Source organism: Nycticebus coucang, chromosome 4 (assembly GCF_027406575.1).
Source record: "Nycticebus coucang isolate mNycCou1 chromosome 4, mNycCou1.pri, whole genome shotgun sequence".
In the NCBI taxonomy this organism is placed as follows: domain Eukaryota; kingdom Metazoa; phylum Chordata; class Mammalia; order Primates; family Lorisidae; genus Nycticebus; species Nycticebus coucang.
Window position 1 is genome coordinate 141,202,835 of NC_069783.1, and position 25,609 is coordinate 141,228,443.

Genomic DNA, 25,609 nt, shown 5'->3' on the forward strand with positions numbered 1-25,609 from the left:
TCAGGCACCATCACCATGAGGCAACAAGATCAGCTTCCAGGGGCCCTCCTGTTGGAGCACACTCTGAGAGGCAGGCCCGGGGCCGGCACTGAATCGGGGTGAGGATGCAGCCTCTTCTCATGCTCTGGCACCTCTAAGAAGCCTTGGGCAGGGTCTGTTCAGTCCACAGTGATCCCTTACACCCCTCCCTGCCTCTTCCCAGACTTCTGCTACACATTTTATCATTTACATTCCTCAGGGTCACCCCCTTCCTACCACCTTCAATACCCTCTTTTAAAGGAGGTCCTTAAAAGATCAAGAGTTTCTTCCTTCGTGCTTCTGGAAGCCCACCTCGTCTCTTCTGGGATAATTTATTTCTCAGGTGTTTACTTAGCTGCAGGAGTCCTCTGTGGGGTGTTGCCCACAGGTGCTGAGGCCGTGGCTGGGCTGCAGGGACCCCATGTTTATGGGTAAAGGGAGCTTTGCCTTGGGGACAATTTATGGTCATTCTCCCTGCCATGCTGTCCTGAGGTGGGTTTGGGTTTCCAGGGTTGCTCCATGGATGGTGAGTCAATCCTGGAGGCCCTGCAGGAAAGGGAGCACGGGACATCACAGCTCCTCCCAGGCCCTCCTGGAAGGGCTGCTCCAGCTGCAGGCTCTGACCACACAGCAGTGCCGGCAGGCCGGAGATGTGAGGAGGGAAAGGAGGTGGGGAGGAAATCAGCCTTAGCCCTGGGCCACTGAACAGCTGTGTTTCAGCCAGGCAAACCCCTCCTGGGGCCAAATGCCATATTCCCTTTGCCCTGCGAATGAATCTATTCACAGCACTGTGCCCTCTGGGACTATACACAACTGATACTTGCTTTTGAGAGGAGATTCCACAAAAGCCACAAATAGCTTGGAGACTACACATGTTGATATATTTCCAGTGGTCCTGGTGTGTGACAGGCCTGTGCCTCCAGACCCAGGGGCCTGTAGACAGCTGCTCCAAGGTAATCACCCTTCTCAGATTAAAGCACTGAGACAGCTTGGAGTGGCTCAGCACCCTCTGCAGGTCTTGCCCACCTGTGGACACACCTCCCCGTTTCCCTCACACAATGCCCCTCTGCCTGCAGCTCAGGCTACCAGGTGTCACCTCTCGCTGCAGACACTTCCCAGCTGGCCCCGCATAGCCCCCTCTATTTTCCCAGGGGCAATCAGGCACAGATGGGTTGCCAGAAGCTCAGGCGGAGCCACAGCAGACAGGAGCTTAGGGACGTGGGTAAGGTAGGCAAAGCGCTCCAAAGAGGGAACCAAAGGCAAGAGGCAACAACTACAAAGGCCCAAGCATCTCTGGGAGAGGCATGCTCAGGCAAAGGGCCAGGCCTCCACTGTCACAGGCACAGGTCCCTCTTCTCTGCTGCTGTTGACAAAGCCTGCTCCCAGAAGGTGGGGACTTCTAAATTAGAGATGACACTTAACTCTCCCAATTGGTAGCTGCTGCAGCTGGGGCTCTCAATATTAGAGCCTATCCTCAGAGGATCAGTTCCCAAGCGCTCTCTGCCCTCACACCAATGTCTGAAATTCATCTCCCTGTCAAAGGGACAGGGTAGTATGGGAGCAGGGACAATACCTTTTCCTGAGCCCTTCCTAACCCAACTCGGTCCCCATGAGGGAACACATAAAAGAGCACAGCAGGGACAATACCTTTTCCTGAGCCCTTCCTAACCCAACTCGGTCCCCATGAGGGAACACATAAAAGAGCACAGCCCTCCGGGTGTTTTTCATCTTCTTTTAACATGTGAGACCTCTCAAGGAGGGACCATAGGCCCCGTGTCCCACATAACGCTATCTAAAGGCTAAAGCACAATATTTATACTCCCTGTTCAGAAATGAGAGTCAGCTGAGAGAATTCCAGAGACGCTAAGGCCTGGTTCAGCTTCCACAGGGGGCAAGGGTAAATAAAGCCAACCTGAAAAGGAGTTACTGAGTGCCTCTCAAAGATTTCTCTGCAGGTTACTGAACTATTGAAAGAAGAATCTAGAAAGAAACTCGTGTGTGAAACCTGTCAGATTGGACATAAATGGGGGTTTTAGACCCTATTCTCAGGCCCTCTAGGTCAGGGGAAGCCTGTCCCATCCAGCACCCGGAGAGCAAGTCTCCAGGGTCAGCACTGAGCACCAGCCCCCCCTTTACTCTTTGCTAATGCCCAGGAGTCCACGCTTGTATGGGACCAGGCCAACCTTCACGAGAACCTAAGAATTCTCCCTTGCTGGCCCTGTTCCAAATCGTAAGGACCAGGAGAAACTGATCTGTGTGTGGACAACAGAGAGAAGCAGCAAGGTGTATTCCATATAACTAACCCTTCCCACCACCTGACAGTCATCTAGAATGCACCTGAGCCCATTGCCAGCCACGACCGTCTCTGTCTTCTCTGCCCCACTATCCTGGCATCCCCACAGCTAGATCAGAGAGAGATGCAGACAGGGCCAAGCCCTATGGTCTTGAGTCTCTCTCCCAAGTGCAGCTGATGAAGCAGGAGGAATCCAGGCTGTGCCTGCCCCTGAAGCATGGTGCCCCTCCCGGTCTAGAGGAGGGTGCCCCTGAATAGGCCCAGGTGGAGGGAGAGGCAGGGAAGAGTCTGTGGGAGAACCACAGGAGAGGTCAACCCCAGCATCCCTGAGCTCAGGGAGGGACCTCATGTCCACAGTGGGGTTTTTAGTCACTCACAAGGGGATTACGGTCATCTTGTTGACTCTGACTCTTGAGTTTTTTCTTAAAGATGGAAATCGAAGTAGAAGGCTTATAAAAAATGCTCCAGATTTCCCCCGAAGTCCCTGGTTGATGACAATCCCTAATGTCTCCTGAAGCAGGAACACGATGGGATCTGTCAAACAAAAATAATTTTTCCAGTAGATCAGAACAAAGCAACCAGCACCTATCATCTGATGAGATACTATACCTAAGAAGTGGGATGTTCAGTGAGCAAGCTTTTGGAAAGGACCTTTAAAGATCTAGAGGACTACTGTGCGGATGAAACGGTCAGGCAATTTGGAAGGCAGGATAGATTCCGTCTCAGAATAACAAAGAACTTTCTAACTAGCAGTATTATTTAAATCTGGAAAAGTCTAGCCTGAGAGATTATGAATTTTCAAAAAAAATTTTTAAATAACTCTGTTTTCAAATGCCATTTACCTGGAAACCTACCTAGCAAAACTTTTCTGCTTTGGCCAGACGCGGTGGCTCATACCTGTAATCCCAGCACTCTGGGAGGCCAAGGTGGGCAGATCACCTAAGCTCACGAGTTCGAGTCTAGCCTGTGCTTGAGTGAGACCCCATCTCTAAAAATAGCCAGGTGTTGTGGTGGACACCTATAGTTCCAGCTTCTCAGGAGGCTGAAGCAAGAGAATTGCTTGAGCCCAAGAGTGTGAGGTGCTGTGTGATGATGCTATGGCACTCTACTAAGGGTGACAAAGTAAGACTCTAAAAAAAAAAAAAAAAAAGTATGTGTACATACATATATATACATACCGATATAAAAATAAAGCATGAGAGTGAGCTTAGTAAATAATGATGAGGATATTATTTCCAATGAAAAATTTCAAATGTAGGGTGGAGGTATCTACATAGGTGGTGCCAACATAGCAGTGGAGGCTGTATTTAATGTGTAAAAAAATTCTGTAACAGAGGGCAAGTGAGAAGGCCAGGAGAAAAGGGGCTTTTCCTGGGGAGAAGCTGCACTAAGAAACACAGGAAAGACAGAGTAGGGATCTAGAAAAATGTAAGAAAGAGGTCTGGAAGTTCACAAGCATTAGTAGCATAAAAAATTGCTCTTTGGCTGGAGGTGGAACTATTACACCTGAACAACAAAATAAGGGAAGAAAAAATGTTTTCCAAATTGGTCAGAATTGAAGAATGAAACTTCTATACATTTCTTTAATAATTATTTTAAAATAATTATTAAGCACTGTTACTGAACTGTTAGAATTCTCTTCCTAAGATATTTCCCAATTTCTAAAAGGCATCAGGAAGTACGCACGGCATTATCCTAGGAAGGATAGCATAGAAGTCTCTGTAAGGGGGGGAGGCACTGTGGCTCAGTGGGTTGTGCACCCCCATATACCGAGGGTGGCAGGTTCGAACCCAGCCCCAGCCAACTGCAATTAAAAAAATAGCCAGGCCTTGTGGCAGGCGCCTGTAGTCCCAGCTACTTGGGAGGTTGAGGCAAGAGAATCGCCTAAGCCCAGGAGTTGGAGGTGGCTGTGAGCTGTGACGCCACAGCACTCTACTGAGGGCAATAAAGTGAGATTCTGTCTCTAAAAAAAAAAAAGAGATCGCTGTAAGGGACTAGCAAAATGGAAATTGCTGCTTTTTAAACCAGGACTGTTAGAATCCTCCTTGAAATATTGTCCTGTGGACATGAGAACAATACAATCCATCAGACTGTAATGAGATCTGTTCAGTTGTATATATCATTCTTCAGAGATGGAGGAATGTCCATTGCCTTACGCTGTCTAGGACTAAGGGCTTTTTGGAATTATATTCTCATGTTACTATTGTATCTAGACAAATGAAGCATAATATAAATGAATTCCAAGCCTTCCCCTTCCTGCAACCAGGCAGGTCTGTCTTGTACTCACTTAAATGTGATGTGCAGAAGTATCTTTGCGACAATGGCAGTGACTGTGAGGATAAGGAGAGTTGCCAGGCCGTACACTGTCCATCCTGCAAGTATAAAAGACAGAGTTTACCTGATCTGTTTGTGCTTGGTTTTCAGAAGGAGGTCTGCTGGAAGACCCAAGTGAACACCAACATCTCAGAATTACAGGTCAGGCTGAAGACTTCCTGCAGTCGGGGGGGCGGCCAGCAAACATGGCAGGAGCAGCTTTGAGCTGGGCTGAGCACTGAGCCCCAAGCTTTCTGAGAACCTCACCTCATTCTAGAACTCTCTCTTGGGGAAAGGCAGGCAGTATGATCTAAAGTACACTGGGCTTAGAGTTTGAAAGGGGTAGTGTACACTCTGTCTCTACCACTAGAACCACCGTGCATCCACAGATGAGTTACTTTGGGTCTGTTTCCTCTTCAGAGGGATGAATGTATGGCCTATAAAATGCTACCAGAAGAATGGGTGTGGTAGCTCATGGCTGTAATCCTGGCATTTTGGGAGGCTAAGGTGAAAGGATCATTGAGCCCAGAAGCTTGAGACCAGCCTGGGCAACAGCTCTACAAAAAGTAAAAATATTAGCTGGGTGTGGTGGTGTGCGCCTGTAGTTCCAGCTACATGGGAGGCTGAGGCAGGAAAATTGCTCGAGCCCAGGAGTTGGAGGCTGCTGTGAGCTATGATGATACCACTGCCCTTTAGCCTGGGCAATAGAATGAGACTATCTCAAAAAAAAAAAAAAACCAAAAACACACCAAGATCCACAGCCAAATGATGCCGTGCAAGCACTAGAGTAGCCTTCTTCTCTGGCCTTCTATGTTGGGTCCTGCAGGGGCCTGGAGAGCAGTTTGAAAGCCTCTAGGTTAGGTCACCACTGATGGCACTATCCAGCTCGTAAAGGCTCTACTTCCTTGGAAAAAAACAGACAGGGGAAGTATGTACCCAATCAGGTCAGCCAGCTTAAACCACAAAAGGTCATTGCCCTCTCTCTCTCCCTCTCCATGACTTCTCCTCATAGCTCTCATCACTACTTGGCTTCTTATTTTGCTTCGTGTCTTGCTCCTCTCACAAGCCACAGGAGGGCAAGGATTTTGTCTGGTTCACTATATATAGTCCAGTGCTCAGAAGAGTACCCGACACCACTGAAGCACTTACGTATCTTTTGAATGAATGAATGAACATATGAATCTCTTGAGAATGCCAATGAACTCAGGTTCTACAACTTGGGGCTCTAGAAAGGTGATCTCGATGTGAGAAAGCACTGGATTAGCTGATTAGTCACAATGTATAAAAAGTACACATGCTGGCTTGGCGCCTATAGCTCAGTGGCTAGGGCGCCAGCCACATACACAGGAGCTGGTGGGTATGAACCCAGCCCAGGCATGCCAAACAACAATGACAATTGCAGCCAAAAATAAGCCAGGCATTGAGCCTGTAGTCCCAGCTACTTAGGAGGCAAGAGAATCACTTAAGTCCAAGAGTTTGAGGTTGCTGTGAGCTGTGATGCCACAGCACTTGACCGAGGGTGACATAGTTAGACTCTGTCTCAAAAAAACAAACAAAAAAAAGCACACATGCTGGGCCTTTGGAGGTGAACCATTTTTTCCTAAGGACTAGGGAATCAAACTAGTGAAGATTTCCTTCAAAGGCCAAGACAGACTATAGGTCACAGCCAGTACCCCCAACCTGCCTCTGCATGAGAAACACCCAAGAGTGCTTTTGTCACTGTCACTGCTGAGGGCACTACCTTCAACTCTGAGGCTTTTAGCCCCTACTGATGGTGTCCAGGAATTGCTACCTGGGACAGTCTGAGTTGGTTGGCTGGGGCTGGTGGTGATGACGTAGAGAACTTTGGAGGACCGGGCAGCACTGACGCTGAGGTTGGTCTGCTCCGTGATCACCTCGGCTAATGTCTGGTTGACAGTGGGTCTCCCCTGAGGCGGTTCTTCCTTGATGGCTGGAAGAACAAAAGGAATTAACTGGAGAGAGAGTGCCGAGATAAGGAAGAGCTGTGTGAGAAGAGAGCGCTGGCTATGAAGAAAAGGCCTGTGTCTCTGATCCTGGTACAATTCCTTCAATTGGTCCCATTTGCCCCAAAGCAGAATTTGTCAGACTCCGGGCTTGCAGGGGGCAGAAGGAAGCAGCTATCAACTTCTAATTGTGTGGCTGGTCTCTCCTGGGATACCTAAGCATGATTTGCAGTTTCCTTCCCCTTGCACTTGGCAGCTATGGGTTCCCTCTGCCTAGAAGGCCCTCTTCCTTCCTATCCATCAGCCCAAATCCTACCTGTTGCTCAAGACTGTCCCATCTGCAGAGGATGCCTCTCCCACTGATCTCCTATAGCACATTCTACCTGAACTCTGCTTGAGGTTTGCTATCTAGGACCAAGACTATGTCTCAGATACTTCTGTGTTTCTTACGTGTTGACAAAGAGACACTCACTGTAACCTCAAAATTCACCACACATTTTCATTACAGGGAAACAGTGTGGCTCCACCTTAGGAGGATTTGAAAAAAGGTGGTCAATCAGTCCTTTGGGGTTGGCTGGGATGATTAGAGACAGAAGGATGGACACAATGACCTTTTGAGAGCCTTCCAATTCTACTAATCTCAGCTGTCTTTAGTTATTTTTTAAACCCTCCCAGGAAAACTGTCATTAGAACTACTAAAATAGGGGCCAGGCATGGTGGCTTGTGCCTTTAATTCCAGCACTCTGGGAGGCCAAGGCAGGTAGATTGCGTGAGCTCAGGAGTTTGAGACCAGCCTGAGCCAGAGCAAGACCCAGTCTCTAAAAAATAGCTTGGCATTGTGGCAGGCGCCTATAGTCCCAGCTACTCAATGGGCTGAGGCAAGAGGATTGCTTGAGCCCAAGAGTTTGAGGTTGCTGTGAGCTATGACACCATGGCACTCAACCCCAGCATAACTCTATCTCTAAAAAAAAAAAAAAAAAAACTACTAAAGTAGGCTGGGCCTAGTGGTTCGTGTCTGTAATCTAAGCTTTTGTAGGCTGAGGCAGGAGGATTTCTTGGGACCAGAAGTTCAAGACAAGCCTGGGCAACACAGTGAGATCTGGTCTCTACAAAAAATAAAAAATTAGCCCGGCATGGTGGTGCACCCCTGTAGTCTCAGCTGCTTGGAAAGCTGAGGTGGGAGGATCGCTTAAGCCCAGGAATTTGAGGTTACAGTGAGCTATAATTGTGCCACTGCACTTCAGCCTGGGTGACAGAGCCAGACCCTTTCTCTGTCTCTAAAAAAAATTACTACTAGTATAGCAAAACTGACAGGCTTTGCATCTTTCCTGTATCATGAAACATAAACAAATTATGAAATGGGAGGTAGGGAAAGAGCTGCAGCCTTGGGGTAATGTGCAAGTTGAGTCTGTCACTCCTGACTCCCAGTCCACCCAGCAAGAATCACCCAGGGGTCCAAAGTCACGGTGGTGAGGAAATGAAGCCTGAGAACATAGGCCCCAAAGGGCTGCCATGGAGGTGAGAGTGCCTTACCTTGGTATAAGACAGCGAATCCCTGGGCCTGATTGACACGATCAGAGAAGAAATATAAGATGACGAAGTCCAGAGAGACATTGAAGGACCGAGGTGGGCGGCTCCTCCCGTGAAACCGGGCCAGGACACGGTGGGTATAGCCATCCAGCAATTCCACCATGTCTGCTGAGTCCCTGATGTCAAACAGGGGGAAGCTGAAGAGGATGCGGGAGGCCCCTGGAACCTGAATGGTCCAGTAGCAGACCCTTCCTGTGGCGTAGGAGTCAGGGAAGTCAGGGGAATAGACCACAGAAGTCATGGCTGAGTAGTTCCCTCCACAGGCACCAACAAGAGCTGGAAAAGACAAAAAGACGCCAGGACTTCAATCTGGGCATTGCCATGGGGCACGCTTCCAACACTGAAGCTGACGTAAGGAAACGCTTCCTAACAAACAAGATCTCATTTGGGATATATTGTTTCTATCTACAAAGCTAGAACATCTTAGGTTTCAGGATTGACTCATAAAATGAATCACTTAAACCCTGGAAAAATGATTGTGGAGATTTCCCTTCTTTTTTTCTTTCTTTTTTTTTTTTTGCCCAGGAGACCTTAGAATTAGCACAGTATAATGGGGTAGCCAAAGCTGGGCTAGGCTGGAGTCAGAGAGTCTGGATTTGGGACTGGTGGGGCACTTGATGAGGTAAAGTCATTGGAAAAGAAAGGCTAACAGCTGTCTGAGCATCCCCAAACCTCAGAGGAGCAATGATCCTGTGAGGGGGCCACAATCAAGTGGTAAAGTGAGGCTGTGTAAATGACTTCTGCAAGGAGGAACATGCTAGATTCTTATCGCTCTGTAATGAGGACTTGATTTCTTTGGACGACCATTTTTGATCAGCAGGTTCTAGGAAGGAAATAAAACCCCTTCCTGTCTTACAGGGTGAAGCATCAATGAGATATTAGAAATGAAAATCCTTATGGAAAAGCATAGGGATGGGATTTAAAAAGCAGGCTTTGGGGGAGCTCTGGTTCCCTTTAGGATATACTGGAAGCAACAAGAAAATTCTGCTTCTTCCTAAGAACAAGAAAAGCTCAAAACTCAGAAAGCTGAGTTCTCATGACAACCAAGAGAATTTAATTCTAAAAAGCAAGACACCCTTCCAAGGAGAGTCAGACCATGAAAATGGTTTCATCTTTGACAGAGCACACGTGATGGCCACAGAATTGGTTAAGAAGAAAGCAGCTAAAACTTCAAAAATTCTTTTTTTTTTTTTTTGTAGAGACAGAGTCTCACTTTATGGCCCTCGGTAGAGTGCCGTGGCCTCACACAGCTCACAGCAACCTCCAACTCCTGGGCTTAAGCGATTCTCTTGCCTCAGCCTCCCGAGTAGCTGGGACTACAGGCGCCCGCCACAACACCCGGCTATTTTTTGGTTGCAGTTTTGGCCGGGGCCGGGTTTGAACCCGCCACCCTCGGTATATGGGGCCGGTGCCTTACCGACTGAGCCACAGGCGCCACCCCCTCAGGTGGTTTTAATATGTAATTATGGCTGAGAATCCCCAAAACTTCAAAAATTCTTAAAGGCTTACTATGGGCTGGCCCATCAGTTTAGGATAACTGGGAGCCCCAGATACAACACGTGGTGAGTGTTTGCACTCACTGGCAAGCTATTCTGCACAGGCCTCCAGCCAGTGCTCCCAAGAGTGACTGGGGTGAGGCAGTAGACCAGACCTCCCCTTGGTGGCACAGGTGTGCAGGAGGTGATGGGCTGCCACTGGGCAACAGGAATGAAGTACTGCCCACTTCTCAGGACCATCCTCTCAAAGAAAGAAAAACCTTCAGCTGCTGGGGAAGGGGTAGCAAGTCCCTTGCTTCCAGATTCATTGGAGAGGGGTAGAAGCAAAATCTATATGCCTCTGGCAGGAGGAAACTCTTTCTTGCCAAAGTAACCGGGCAAAGCTCTACTGCTTCTGAGGAAAGAGAAGAACCAAAAGCCATTGTCCCTTGGTTGATTTGAGCCCTCTTGGGCCCAGAATCCTGCACCCAATGCACCTGGGGGAGGGGCAGGAAACTGTCTCTTTCCCAAGATCCACCACAGACATAAGGCAGTGTTTGTTGGAGAGAGAAGGGTGCAGGAAGGCTGAAAAGGCCTATCCCTGCAGCCCAGTAACATATCCTATCTAAGACTGAGTACGGGACAGGAGAATGAAAATCCCTCCTGACCTCCACGTGCATAGCACCAAGCAAGTATAAGTAGCAGACATCTACCATTGATGGAGGGGAAAGAGGGTAGAAAAAGAGCCCCTCTGTGGCACAGGAATATAGGGACTGCTCAAACTGAGAGTGGAACAGGAATATTGAAAAAAAAAAAAAATACCTGGGCACTCCAGTCTCCACTCTAGGCACGAGGTAATTAGCAGCCCCTTGCTGAAGGAATCTGAAGCCTAATGTGCATTAAGTATAATGATCAAAACAATAAAACCCAAACCCAGCTCAACTATTGATAGATTGGCTCAATTCCTACTCCAATTACATACTGCCTACACATAAATATTATCTCAGCCTTAAGTGTTCTTTTATACATAGTGTATGGCATTTAATAAAAAATTACAACACACATAAAAGCAAGCAAGAAAGTGTGTGTGTGGGGGACTTATTGTCAAATGATAAAACAACTCACAGAACCACACTTACTAATGACCCAGATGCTACAACTAGAGGCAGAGACTACATGATGAATACAGTATAGTAACAACTGGAAAAGGGAGACAACACTCTGGAATAGATTGGACATTTCAGCAGAAATATGGAAACTATAAAAAGGTGTCAATGTAGGGTGGCGCCTGTGACTCAAGGAGTAGGGCGCTGGCCCCATATGCCAGAAGTGGTGGGTTCAAACCTGGCCCTGGCCAAAAAAAAAAACTTCAAAAAGGAAAAAAAAAAAAATAAAAAAAATAAAGGAGTCAATGTAAACACTGGAAATAAAACAAACAATATCAGAGATGAATAATTCCTGTGATGGGCTTATCAGCAGACTAGACACAGCTGAGGAAAGAATCAATAAACTTGAAGACAGGTCAGGAGAAATTACCCAAAATGAAACACAGAGGGAAAAAAGTGCAAAAAAGAGAACAAAGCATCCACTACCTGCAAGACAATATCAAGTGGTCAAAGCTATGTGTAACTGGAGTTCTAAAAGGAGAAAAGAGAAAAAGAGATAGATGAAATATTTGAAGAGATAATGGCTAAGAATGTTCTAAAATCTATAAAAGGCAACATAACCACAAATCTAAGAACCTCAGAAAACTCAAGCAAAAACATTTAAAACAAAACCCAAAGAAAAGTGCTCGCTTCGGCAGCACATATACTAAAATTGGAACGATACAGAGAAGATTAGCATGGCCCCTGCGCAAGGATGACATGCAAATTCGTGAAGCATTCCATTTAAAAAAAAAAAAAACCCAAAGAAAAAAAACCAACCTATATCATAGTCAAATGTTCAAAATCAAAAACAAAGATAAAATCTTGAAGGCAGGCGGAGGAAGAGAAAAGATTACAAACAAGGGAGCAAAGATAAAGTAAACATCTCCAGAAACCATGTAAGCCACAAGAATATGGAGCAGTGTCTTTGAATTACTGAAAGAAAAAAAAAGTGTCAGCACAAAATTTGATGTTCACCAAAACCATTTTTTGAAAATGAAGGTGAAATAAGGCTTGCTTTCTTTTTTCTTTTCTTTTTTTTTTTTTTGGCCAGGGCTGGGTTTGAAACCACCACCACCCTACTCCTTTGAACCACAGGCACTGCACAAAATAAGGCTTTCTTAACAAAACGTGAGGAAGTCATTGACAGCAAGCCTCTACTAGAGAAATGCTAATGGAATTTCTTTAGGCCAAAGAAATACATAGATGGCAAATAAGAACATGAAAAGATGTTCAACATCTGGGTGGCACCTGTGGCTCAAGGAGTAGGGCACCAGTCCCATATGCCGGAGGTGGCAGGTTCAAACCCAGCCCCGGCCAAAAAACCACAAAAAAAAAAAAAAAAAAAAAAGATGTTCAACATCATTGGTAATCAGAGAAGTACAAATTAAAACCACATGCTCAGGGTTGGCACCCATAGCTCAGTGAGTAGGGCACCGGTCACATACACTGAGGCTGGCGGGTTTGAGCCTAGCCTGGGCCTGCTAAACATCAATGACAACTGCAACCAAAAAATAGCTAGGCGTTGTGGTGGGTGCCTGTAGTCCCAGCTACTTGGGAGGCTGAGGCAGGAGAATTGCTTAAGCCCAAGAGTTTGAGGTTGCTGTAAGATATGACGCCATAGCACTCTAACGAGGGTGATATAATGAAACTCTGTCTCCAGAAAAAAAAAAAAAAAATCAACACATGCTCACTATAATGGCTAACATTTAAAAAACAGTGGGCCAGGCACAATGACTCACATCCGTAAACCTAGCACTTTGGGAGGCCAGGGTGGAAGGATTGCTTAAAGCCAGGAAGTTCGACACTAGCCTGAGCAAGAGCAAGATATCATCTCTACAAAAAAATGGAAAAATAGGGCAGCGCCTATGGCTCAGGGAGTAGGGCGCCAGCCCCATATACTGGGGGTGGGGAGTTCAAATCTGGCCCTGGCCAAAAATTGCAAAAAAAAAAAGGAAAAATAAGCTGGGCATGGTGGTGCATACCTTTATTCCCAGCTAATTGGGAGGCTAAAATGAAAGATCTTGGATTTTGATCCCAGGATTTTGAGGTTGCAGTGAACTATGAGATGATGCCATTGCACTTGATCCTGGGTGACAGATCAAGATCCAACTCAAAAACAAACAAACAAACAATACAGATGTGCTGGAAAGGATGTGGAGCAATTGGAAATTTCATATGAGGTTGGACAATTAAGTTTTTCAACTCATCCTAGAAAAAGTGTTACACACTTCATTGCTAAATATCATCATTGTCACCTTCAAAGTTGTCCTGTACCAAGGCCAATGCCTAGTGCACCCTTCAAAGCACTTTTTCTAAGATGAATTCATGAACTTAATTGTCATACCTTGTACAACTACAGCTCTGATGGCCATTCCAGAAAGAGTTGCTTTGAAGGGTGCAGTAGGCACTGTTGTCCCTGACATAGCTTCCCAAGGGGAGTACTTCAAGGGGGACCACAGTGATATCCAGCAATGAGGTATGTGGCACTTTTTCTAGGATGAATTCATGAACTTAATTGTCCAACCTTGTATACTGTTGGTCAGAATCCAAAATGCTACACACTTTGGAAAACGATTGGTGCTGTCTTATCATGCTAAATATGCACTTATCATATGACTCCGCAGTCCTTCTTCTAGGTATTTACCCAAGAGAAATAACAACATATGTCTCCAGAAGCACCTGTATGTGAATGTTTACAGCAGCCTTATCATAGACAGACTGGCCAGACACAGTGGCTGGAGACCTATAATCTCAGTGCTTTGGGAGGCAAAGGCTAGGGGACAGAAGCATTTTTTCCCCTTAGTGATGTGTATCATGATGTTGCACCTTGTAGCTGAGGGCATCTTAGAGTCTGTGAGGTACAGTTGCTAACGCAGTCCCAGGAGTCAGATCCTACCCCTCCTCAGGTCCTCAATCTTCACAATTAATCTCTTCCCTTCTCACTAAAATAAAAGTTCCATGAGGGCAGGATCTTGTCTGTGGGACCTTGAGCAAATTACTGAAATTTTGTGAGCCTCAATTTTCTCACCTGGAAAAATAAGGGTAACAGTACCTGCTTCGTGGTATTGTGAGAATTAAGGGAGATAATACATTTAAAGTGATTATCAAAGTGTTCTGTGAATGATAAGCATTCAACTCATACTCCAAAGTAAGGCCCAATCCAGATGTCTGACTCCTCCCTTCTGGGCCTAAAAGCCAAGGGATTCCCAAGAGGCTAGTCTGGGCCATCCCTGTAGCCCACTGTTGCCTCTGGCCTACCTGCCTGATCTTCTATTTGGTTTTGTTAATTCAACAAATTACAATCCTGGGAGTAGCAGAGGCTCCGAAGTCTCCATCAGTGCTGTATTTACACACAGTACACAACTCACCTCAGTGACCTCTCCAAGCTCATGAGAGCTTGCTGAAAAACCAGCTAGAGAGCCTGTGACGTATTACTTGATGTGACAATGATGACTGAGGGACAGCTTCCGCCAGCAGCTTCCATCTCCTCTCTTATGAGGGCAAATGCAGCCAACGTGCCTCTAACACAGAGAAGCCTGGAGTGCCGACATTCTGAGATGTCTGAGACCCAGATTAGAGCCACACTAGTAGGGTCTGATGTTCTGAAAGACAGACTGTAACCTGGCCCTTTCTCACCATCTAAATTCTATAATCTCTTTAGAGAAACATCTTTACCCTCCCAAATCATGGGATGGGTCATGCTATGTTGCTTTTGAACTCCTGCCCTCAAGCAATCCTATTGCCTTGGCATCCCCAAATGCTGGAGTTAAAGGTGTTAGCCACCAGCTGAAAATGCATTTAATATCCCAATAAATGGACTGTAAAGTTGAAAAATCATAATTTGGCCATCTATATATAATTTGGTGTCATTTATTAATAATATATAATCACAGTGCTATGCAACCATCACCACTAACTCCAGAACATTTTTATGACCCCCCCCAAAAGGAAATTTGTACACAACGAAGCAGTTATTTCCTATTTTTCCCCTCCCCCCGCCCTTGGCAACCAAAAATCTGCTTTGGAATTGATTTGCCTATTCTGGACACTTCATATAAATGGAACCATAAAACATGTGGCTCTTCGTGTCTGGTTCTTTCACTCAAGATGACACTTTCAAGGTTCATCCATGTTGAATCATGTATTGGTACTTCATTTATTTTTATGGCTGAATGATAGTCCATTGTATGGACATACAGCATTTTCTTTATCCACTCATCAAGTGATGAGCATTTGAGTTGTTATAACTTTTTGGCCGTTATGAATAATGCTGCTGTAAACATTGTTAACAATTTTTACACAATTTTTTATGTGAACATTTGTTTTTAACTCTCTTGGGTATGTACCTAAGAGTAAAATTGCTAGGTCATAAGGTAACTCTCAGTTTCATGTTTCCAGGAACTGCCAGACCATTTTCTAAAGCAGAAGCACCATTTTACATTCCCACCAGCAATGTATAAGGATTCCAATTTTTCCATATCCCCACCAAGACTTATTTTCCATTTTTAATTAACACTGCATTCTTGGCTTGGTGCCAGCCACATACACTGGAGCTGGAGGATTCAAATCCAGCCCAGGCCTGCTAAACAACAATGACAACTACAACCAAAAAATAACTGGGTGTTGTGGTGGGCACCTGTAGTTCCAGCTACTTGGGAAGCTTAGGCAAGAGAATCGCTTAAGCCCAAGAGTTGGAGGTTTCTGTGAGCTGTGACGCCATAGCACTCTACCCAGGTTGACATAGTGAAACTCTGTCTCAAAAAAAAGAAAAACAAAAAACAAAGCAAAAACACTGCATTCTTTTTTTGAGACAGAGTCTCACTTTTGTCACACTGGGTAGAGTGCCATGGCATCATAGCTCACAGCAACCTCAAACTCTTGGGCTCAAGTGATTCTCTTGCCTCAGTCTCCCAAGTAGCTGGGACTACAGGTCCCCGCCACAACTCCAGGTTCCCGCTACAATGCCTATTTTTCTTTTTTTGTTAGAGACGGGGTCTCACCCTTGCTCAGGCTGGTCTCAGACTCCTGAGCTCAACAATCCACCAGTTTCAGCCTCTCAGAGTGCTGGAATTACAGGCATGAGCTACCAACCACACCCGACCCTACATTCTATTTATTTTATTTATTTATTTATTTTTTTCCTACATTCTATTTAAAGTGGAAAAACTGGTAGAGGAACATACACATCCTGCTCTGATTTCCTCTCTAGTCCCTTGGCTTCTTGGCAGTATAAGCTCCGGCAAGTTATTTATCTCCCCATGGCCTAGAATTCTCTTTCGTAAAATAATAATAATCATAATAATGCCTACTTCAATGGAGACTTTACCTCTTTCATGTTTACATGGATGGAGCTGGAACATATTCTTCTTTTTTTTTTTTTTTTTTTGGCCGGGGCTGGGTTTGAACCCACCACCTCCGGCATATGGGACCAGCGCCCTACTCCTTGAGCCACAGGCGCCACCCGGAACATATTCTTCTTAGTAAAGTATCTCAGCAATGGAAGAAAAAGTATTCAATGTACTCAACCCTACTATGAAACTAATTTAGGGCTTTCATATGAAAGCTATAACCCAGTTATAACCTACGAATATGGGGAAGAGGGAGAGGGAGGGGAGGGAGAAGGGAGGATGGGCGGAGGGAGGGTGATTGGTGGGATTACACCTACGGTGCATCTTACAAGGGTACATGTGAAACTTACTAAAGGTAGAATATAAATGTCTTTTTTTTTCAAAATTTTTTAAAAATTTATTTAAGAGATAATTCAAAATCCAGGGCATATTTCACACTCACAGTATGTTGTAACATTCTACTCACAGTCCAAGTGCTCACATGGTGCCAACAGCTGCCTTCTTAATACTATTTTTTTTCAGTTTTTGGCCAGGGCTGGGTTTGAACCCTCCACCTCTGGTATATGGGGCCGGCACCCTACTCCTTTGAGCCACAGGCGCCACCCCAGAATATAAACGTCTTAATACAATAACAAGAAAATGCCAGGAAGGCTATGTTAACCAGTATGATGAAAATATGTCAAATGGTATATAAAACCAGTGTATATGCCCCATGATTGCATTAATATACACAGCTATGATATAATAAAAAAAAATAATAATAATGCTTACTTCAGATGAGTTCTAGGAGGACCTGATGTGATAATTTATGGAAAGCTTTCATATAAGTTTTAGACTTATAGCCAAAATGTAAGATAATATCTGTTGTTTAAAGACACCCAGTTTGTGATAATTTGTTATGGCAGCCCTAGGAAACTAATACACTATAGAACTTTTTTTTTTTTTTTTGAGACAGAGTCTCACTTTGTTGCCCTTCATATATATTAGGTACTAAAGAAATGTTTATTTACTTTTTTCTTTCACTTAAGGGTATATCAGGTATTTTGTTAGCTCAGTAAAGATATTCTCCTGAGTTAGGGTATCAGGGCAGGGATCTTACAACAATGAACTCTGAATGAAAAGTTAAATAGATGTGCAGTGCATAGTTATTTGTGAACTAAACATTAGTAAGTTTCCTTAATTATTAGCCAAGGTTCAGTCTTTGGCTGTAACAGAGGCACCAAACCGAGCATTTGTCTGGACATAACAGGATGCATAGGAAGCAACTGGCCGTCTCCAATGGCAATACTTGGCTAAGAAGACCTACAACTAACCATAGGAGTTCTGCTTGCCCATTCTTCCCCCTTCCTCTTCCTACAAATAAACACACACTTTAGCACTTTAGATAATGTCTAAGCTATAACCTACTAAAGGCTCAGTTATAAATTTGGACTAGGTTTTATTTTTTTTTTTTTTTGAGACAGAGCCTCAAGCTGTCACCCTGGGTAGAGTTCCATGGCTTCATAGCTCACAGCAACCTCGAACACTTGGGCTCAAGTGATTCTCCTGCCTCAGCCTCCCAAGAAGCTGGGACTACAGGCGCCCGCCACAATGCCCGGCTATTTTTTGGTTGCAGCTGTCATTGTTGTTTGGCGGGCCCAGGCTGGATTCGAACCTCCCAGCTCAGGTGTATGTGGCTGGCGCCTTAGCCACTTGAGCCACAGGCACTGAGCCTGGGCTAGGTTTTATAGTCGCCATATGAAGGGGTTGCATTGTGTCCTTGCAAAGAAGTATGTCTTAACACTTGGTACCTATGAATATGACCTTATTTGGAAATAAGGTCTTTATAGATGTTATTGAGTTATGATGAGAGCATACTAGGTTAGGATGGGCCCTAAATCTAATCACTGGTGTCCTTTTAAGAAGATACAAATAGACACAGAAGAAAAATGGCCATGTGAAGATGAAGGCAGAGATTGGAGTGATGCAGCCACAAACCAACAAATGTCAAGGATTGCCGGCAACCACTACAAGCTAGGAAGGGTTCCCTGGAGCCTTTGAGGGAGCATGTCCCTGTTGACATCTTGATTTTTAGAACTTAACTAACTTTTTTAGAGACAAGGTCTTTCTCTGTCTCCCAGGTTGGAGTACAGAGGTGCAATCACAGCTCACTGTAGCCTCAAACTCCTAGGTTCAAATGATCCTCTTGCCTTAGCCTCCTGAGTAGCTGGGATTACAAATGTGTGTCACCATACCTGGCTAATACCTCTTCATTCTTTTTAGATACTGGGTCTTGCTATGTTACCCAGGCTGGTTTTAAAATCCTGGGCTCAAGGGATGCTCCCACTTCAGCCTCCCAACTGTGAGATAATATCTGTTGTTTTAAACCATCCAGTTTGTGATAATTTGTTACGGCAGCCCTAGGAAACTAATACGCTATAGGACTTTTTTTTTTATTTGAGACAGAGTCTCACTTTGTTGCCCTTGGTAGAGTGCCATGGCATTATAGCTCACAGCAACCTCAAACTCCTGGGTTCAAGAGATCCTCTTGCCTGAGCCTCCCAAGTAGCTGGGTCTACAGGCACATATCACAACCCCAGCCATTTTTAGAGACAGGGTCTTGCTCTTGCTCAGGCTGGTCTAGAACTGCTGAGCTCAAGTGATCCACCTGCCTTGGTGTTTCGAAGTGCTAGGACTACAGGCATGAGCCACCATGCTCAGCCACTATAGGACATTTTTGTTCTAAACTGAGCCACCCTGCCTGGTTGGGATGTCAAGAGTGTATCCCCTCTAGTCTAATGACCAGAATGATACTAGATACTTCAGGGGTCCTCAAACTGCGGCCCGCGGGCCACATGAGGCGGTGTGATTATATTTGTTCCTGTTTTGTTTTTTTACTTCAAAATAAGATATGTGCAGTGTGCATAGGAATTTGTTCATAGTTTTTTTTTAAACTACAGTCTGGCCCTCCAACGGTCTGAGGGACAGTGAACTGGCCCCCTGTTTAAAAAGTTTGAGGACCTCTGCATACTATTAATATTTCTTTGTGATTATCTCCTTTCTACCATCTCTTTTTTTTTTTCTTCCTGAGACAGACTCTCACTATGTTGCCCTTGCTAAAGTGCCGTGGCATCACAGCTCACAGCAAACTCAAACTCTTGGGCTTAAGCAAATCTCTTTCCTCAGCCTCTCGAGTAGCTGTGACTATAGGCACAATGCCCGGCTATTTTGGGTTGCAGTTGTCATTGCTGTTTAGCAGGCCCGGGCTGGGCTCGAACCCTCCAGCCTTGGTGTATGTGGCTGGTGCCCTACTCACTGAGGTATGGGCACAGAGCCCCTTTCTATCATCTTAACATCTGGTGTTGCACTGGTGCTATGACTCTCATAAAGTTTCACTGCCACTAGGTGGTTGTGGATAGACTGAACAAGGCATTAGGTATTCAGTGGTTAGAACACAGTGTTGGAGAGGTCAGTGCGCTGGATCCACACCCCATTCAGGACATAGTCTTCCTCTAGCCAGTATCTCACGAAGCTGCCAATTAGAGAAGAGGTGGGGCAGAACTAACGCAATGACAGGCCTGGAAAAACAACTTAAAGCATATGCTCTCAGACGCATCCCAAATGCCTGAGAAAACACTAAATGGGCCTGGAGAGTATACTGAAATAAGAGGATATTAAAACCGATACTAACAGTTTTATTAATGTCTTTGTACATTTAGCCACAATCCTCTACCCAGGACGACGGAGTAAGACTGTGTCTCAAAAGAAAACAAAACAAAACAAAAAAACCCATGGGCGGCGCCTGTGCCTCAACGGGTAGGGCGCCGGTCCCATATGCCGGAGGTGGCGGGTTCAAGCCCAGCCCCGGCCAAAAAAAAAAAAAAAAAAAAAAAAAACCCACAAGTTTACCTTTTCTATATTGTCTTAGCATCTCACAATAGGCCACCTCACTTTAAACCAATCACTTCTTAGACGTCTGCCCTCCTTTCTAGAAGGGAGGGGGTGAGTTTTGTGCTCTGTGAATATTCTCCGGGTCTGGTCAGTGCCTGACCTGTAGTAGGCTTCACAGGTATTGCTAAATGAATGAATAAATAAATAAATGGAAAGAAGGACAGATGGGCAGGATTGTCACTTTGGTCCAAGGGAAGTGAGAGACACAGGCATACTCACTATCAAAGAGGATGATCCTGCCATCGCCACCACAGGGTTGGGTGTGATCTCCGAAGCAGACACTGTTGCACTCAGTACTGGCTGCCTCCCCATACTTCCAGTAATCAGCATTATTTCCGCAGAAGCAAGCATAGCCTGACTCCATCCCAGCAAACTGCCATAAGACAGAAGTAGCACATGGTAAGTGTTATCAGGGGTGTCAGGTGGCCTGAAGGAACCTGGCAGGGTCAGCCCCCAGCAAGTGATCAACCTCATCTTCCCAGGCCACCCTTCCCCTGGGACCTCTCCCTTTTCTCCCTTTTGCCACACTTAATTCCAAGCTGACCAGTAACTACACACCATTAGTGAGTTTTCCTGTCAGTGAGCAACCCTTTTTAATTTTTGTGTTTAAGTTTTTAGAGAGGAGAAAAATCTCATGAACTTAAATAATAGTACATGAATAATAGTAACAGCTACAATATTATATTGACTGTTTACTATGTGCCAGGTAGTAAGTGCTTTATAGCTAATTCTCAAAGCAAACTCATCAAGGCCCCATTTAAAATTTTTATTTTTTGGCTTGGCGCCTGTAGCTCAAGCAGCTAGGGTACCAGCCACATATACTGGAGCTGGCAGGTTCAAACCCTGCCCAGGCCTGCCAAACAATGACAACTGCAACCAAAAAATAGCCGGGCATTGTGGTGGGCACCTTTTTTTTTTTTGTAGAGACAGAGTCTCACTGTACCGCCCTTGGTAGAGTGCCATGGCGTCACACGGCTCACAGCAACCTCTAACTCTTGGGCTTATGCGATTCTCTTGCCTCAGCCTCCCGAGCAGCTGGGACTACAGGCGCCCGCCACAACGCCCGGCTATTTTTTTTTTGCAGTTTGGCCGGGGCTGGGTTTGAACCCGCCACCCTCGGCATATGGGGCCGGCGCCCTACTCACTGAGCCACAGGTGCCGCCCATGTGGTGGGCACCTTAAGTCCCAGCTACTTGGGAGGCTAAGGCAAGAGAATCGCTTAAGCCCAAGAGTTTGAGGTTGCTGTGAGCTGTGACACCACAGCACTCTACCCATGGTGACAGCTTGGGACTCTGTCTCAAAAGAATAATAATATAGGGTGGTGCCTGTGGCTCAAAGGAGTAGGGCGCTTGCCCCATATGCCGGAGATGGCAGGTTCAAACCCAGCCCCGGCCAAAAACTGCAAAAAATAAAATAAAATAATAATAATATAAATAAAAAAAATAAAATTTTTTACCATATAATATTTTGCTATACAGTCCTATAAATGTAACACTTGTATACATTTGTGCAACCACCAGTATAACCAGGACACAGAACAGTTGTTATCACCCCACTAACCTTCCTTGTGCTATTTCTTTAAACCTCCCTTCCCTATAACCACTGGCTACCACTGACTGGTTTTCCATTACTATAGTTTTGGCTTTTCTAGAATGTCACATAAGTAGAATCATATAGCATGTAACCTTTTTAGACTAGCTTCTTTCACTGCCCACATAATCTCTTGAGGTTCATCCAAATTGCTATGTATACCAATAGTTTGCTCCTTTTTATTGCTGAGCAGAGTCCGTTTTATGGATGTACCAGTTTGTTCACCCATTGGGCTGCTTCTAGTTTTTCATGATTACAAATAGAATGGTGATAAGCATTTGTGATATGATGGTGATAAGATTTTTTTTATTAAATCATAGCTGTGTACATTAATGTGATCATGGGGCACCATACACTGGTTTTATAGACCATTTGACATATTTTCATGGTGATAAGATTTTTATGTGAACATAAGTTCATTTTTCCAGGGTAATAACTAGGGATGGGATTGCTGGGCTATATGGCAAGGGCATGTTTATAAGAAATTGCCAAACTTTTCCAGACTGACTGTACCATTTTAGATCAATAACAATGTATGAGATTTCCAGTTATTCTGTATCCTTGACTACACTTATTATTGTCAATATATTTTAATTTAGCCATTCTAATAGATATGTTGTTGTGTCTTATTGTAGTTTTATCACCTAATGCTAATGATGTTGAATATCTTTTCATGTAGCTTATTTGCCATGTGAATATCCTCCATGGTGAAGTATCTGTTTAGGTCTTTTGCTCATTTCTTTTTTTTTTTGTAGAGACAGAGTCTCACTTTATGGCCCTCGGTAGGGTGCCATGGCCTCACACAGCTCACAGCAACCTCCAACTCCTGGGCTTAAGCGATTCTCTTGCCTCAGCCTCCCGAGTAGCTGGGACTACAGGCGCCCGCCACAACGCCCGGCTATTTTTTGGTTGCAGTTTGGCCGGGGCCAGGTTTGAACCTGCCACCCTCGGTATATGGGGCCGGCGCCTTACTGACTGAGCCACAGGCGCTGCCCGTTTTTGCTCATTTTTAAATTGCATTGTTTGGTTGTTTTTTACTATTAGGTTTCTGAGGTTCTAGATTTTTAAAAAATATATTCTGGATATAAGTCCTTTGTGACACATGTGATTTGCAAGTATTTTTTCCCAGGCTATCACTCGTCTTTCTATCTTTTAAAAAATACTTTCCATGGAGGAAAAGTTAATTTGGGGAAGGTCCAAATTAAAATATATCAATTTTTTCTTTTTAAGGGTTGGTGTTATACCTGAGAATGTTTTGTCTAAATCCAGGTCATGAAGACTTTCTCCCATATTTTCTGCTAAAAGTTTTAAAGTTTTACATTTTAGAGTTAGGTCTAGACTCCACTTTGAGTTCAGTACGTAGTCTTTTGTATTTGAGTTCCTTTGATTGGCATAATGTTTTGGAGATTCATCCATATTGTTGTGTATTAATATGTCTTTTTTTTTTTTGAGACAGAGTCTCACTCTGTTGCCCTCAGCAAAGTGCCTTGGTGTCACAGCTCACAGCAACCTCAAACTCTTGGGCTTAAGTGATTCTCTTGTCTCAGCCTCCCAAGTTGCTGGGACTACAGGCGCCTGCCACAACGCCTGGCTATTTTTTTGGTGCCATTCTCATTGTTGCTTTAGCTGGCCCGGGCTGAGTTTGAACCCACTAGCCTTGGTGTATGTGGCTGGCGCCCTACCCACTGAGCTATGGGTGCTGCTGTATTAGTATGTCTTAATACACCTTTTCTTTTTATTGAGTAGTATTCTACAGTATGGATAGACTATAATTTTTTTTTTTTTGATAGAGTCTCATTTTGTTGCCCTAGATAGAGTGGGCTCAAACTCTTGGGCTCAAGCAGTCCTCATGCTTCAGCCTCCCAAGTAGTTGGATCTACAGGCGCTTACCACAACACCCAGCTATTTTTTAAAGATGGGGTCTTGCTCTTGCTCAGGTTGGTCTCTAACTCCTGACCTCAAGCAATCCACCTGCCTTGGCCTCCAAAAATGCTAGTATTATAGGCGTGAGCCACCATGCCCAGCTACTATAATTTGTTTATCCATTCATCAGTTAACGGACATTTGTGTTATTTACCGATGAGAGCTATTATGGATGATGCTTTTATGAACACTGCTGTGTGAGTCTTTGTGTGAACTAGACTTTATCTTGAGTTGTAATATAGATATAGTGTATATATAACTTTGTAAGAAACTTTAAGAACTTTCTCCAAAGAGGCTGTAGCCCTACCAGCAGTTTACGAGAGTTCTAGCTGCCTCACTTCCTTACCAATTCTTAGTATTTGAGTCATTCTAGGTGTATAGTGGTATCTCATTGTGGCTTTAATTTGAATTTCCCTGATAACTAGTGAAGCTGAGCATCTTTTCATATGTTTACTCACCATATCTGTATATTTTTTGGGGGGATGTCTGTTCCAACTTTTGCCCATTTTTTAATTGAATTGTCATCTTACTGAGTTTTAAGAGTTCTTTATATATTCTGCATATAAGTCCTTTATCAGATACATATTTAGCAACTACTTTCTCCCAGTCTATGGCCTGCCTTTTCATTTTTTAACTCTATTTTTTGAAGATATGTTTTTAATACTGAAAAAAAAAAGTTTTTAATACTGACAAGTTCATCTTACCTATTTTTTTTTTTTTTTTTTGTAGAGACAGAGTTTCACTTTATGGCCCTAGGTAGAGTGCCACGGCATCACATAGCTCACAGCAACCTCCAACTCCTGGGCTTAAGCGATTCTCTTGCCTCAGCCTCCCAAGTAGCTGGGACTACAGGTGCCCACCACAACACCCAGCTATTTTTTCGTTGCAGTTCGGCCGGGGCCGGGTTTGAACCCGCCACCCTCGGTATATGGGGCCGGCACCTTACCGACTGAGCCACAGGTGCCACCCATCTTACCTATTTTTTATAGTTTGTGATTTTTGTGTCCTATTTAAGAAATCTTTGACTAACCCAATGTTGTAAGGTTTTCTATGTTTATTTTTCTCAGAGTTTAGTAGTTGTAGCTCTTTTTTTTTTTTTTGCAGTTCTTTTTGGCCAAGGCTGGATTTGAACCCGCCACCTCCAGCATAGGGGGCCAGCGCCCCACTCCTTTGAGCCACAGACGCTGCCCCAGTTGTAGCTCTTTTAAAAACTGAAATGTAACTCACATAACATAAAACTCACCAATTTGAAGTGTCTATTTCAGTGGTTGTTAGTATATTTAGGTGTTGTGCAATCACCACCACTATCTAATTCCAAAATATTCATCATCCTGAAAAGAAACCCTGTACCCAATTCCTCCCACCTCCTACCCTCTGGCAACCACTAACCTATAGATCTGCCTATTCTGAGCACTTCATATGAATGGAATCATATGATATGTAGCCTTTTGTGCCTGGCTTATTTCATTTAGCACTTATTTTTGAGTTATTTCAGCAAATGCATTTACATCTTTATCTTTTTCTATTGTTACATAGACATAGAGCTGTTACCTTGAACCTCTGACTCCGACAAAAACTGATGCAGGTTTGTATAGTAAGTTTGTTGGAAGTTTTACTGGTGCCAGTCAGAGGAGGTGGGTTTCCATGATCCTTGTAGCAGCCAAGGTTTCCAGGCACTAGAGCAAAAAGAAAAATAAAAGAATTTCACAACATCTGGCTGTGAAACACCAAGAAGAAAAAGTGACTTGTGCCAGGTACTTTTATCACAGCCAATGTTTCTGTTCCTGAGGCGCAAATAAATAATAAGTAACCTGCTTTAAAAAAGGAAACCTTAGTATCCTCTGCTAAATACCATGTTTTTGTTTTATTTTGAAGAGTATATGATACCCAGGTTCACCTTTAATGTTAAGACTTTTCTTTAACAGTTCAATATTGACAGAATTTAATGTTGAAGAGAACTAAGGACAATTTCCTAAAAATAGAGAAGCTATAATAAGTAAGTTATGTTTCAGAGTCA

General features: G+C 44.4%; 1 protein-coding gene and 1 non-coding gene across 3 annotated transcripts in view; one reads left to right on the forward strand and one right to left on the reverse strand.

Annotated features, from left to right (window-relative positions):
• Nucleotides 1-586: 586 nt before the first annotated feature.
• Nucleotides 587-25,609, reverse strand: part of KREMEN1 (kringle containing transmembrane protein 1) — a 69,359-nt gene continuing 44,336 nt past the window's right edge. The window contains exons 4-9 of one of the 2 annotated variants that reach the window (XM_053589703.1): nt 25,144-25,268; nt 20,299-20,452; nt 8,122-8,454; nt 6,366-6,575; nt 4,599-4,683; nt 587-2,845 (exon numbers count right to left, since the gene is read on the reverse strand). In XM_053589703.1, the coding sequence (XP_053445678.1) occupies nt 2,677-2,845; nt 4,599-4,683; nt 6,366-6,575; nt 8,122-8,454; nt 20,299-20,452; nt 25,144-25,268 (1,076 nt within the window). In that variant the 3' untranslated portion in view covers nt 587-2,676. The remainder of the gene's footprint in view (nt 2,846-4,598; nt 4,684-6,365; nt 6,576-8,121; nt 8,455-20,298; nt 20,453-25,143; nt 25,269-25,609) is intronic. The other variant, XM_053589704.1, reaches the window with a different exon arrangement.
• LOC128585092 (U6 spliceosomal RNA) lies at nt 11,442-11,548 on the forward strand. Its single transcript, XR_008379840.1, has one exon. It is a non-coding gene; the product is annotated as a U6 spliceosomal RNA (small nuclear RNA).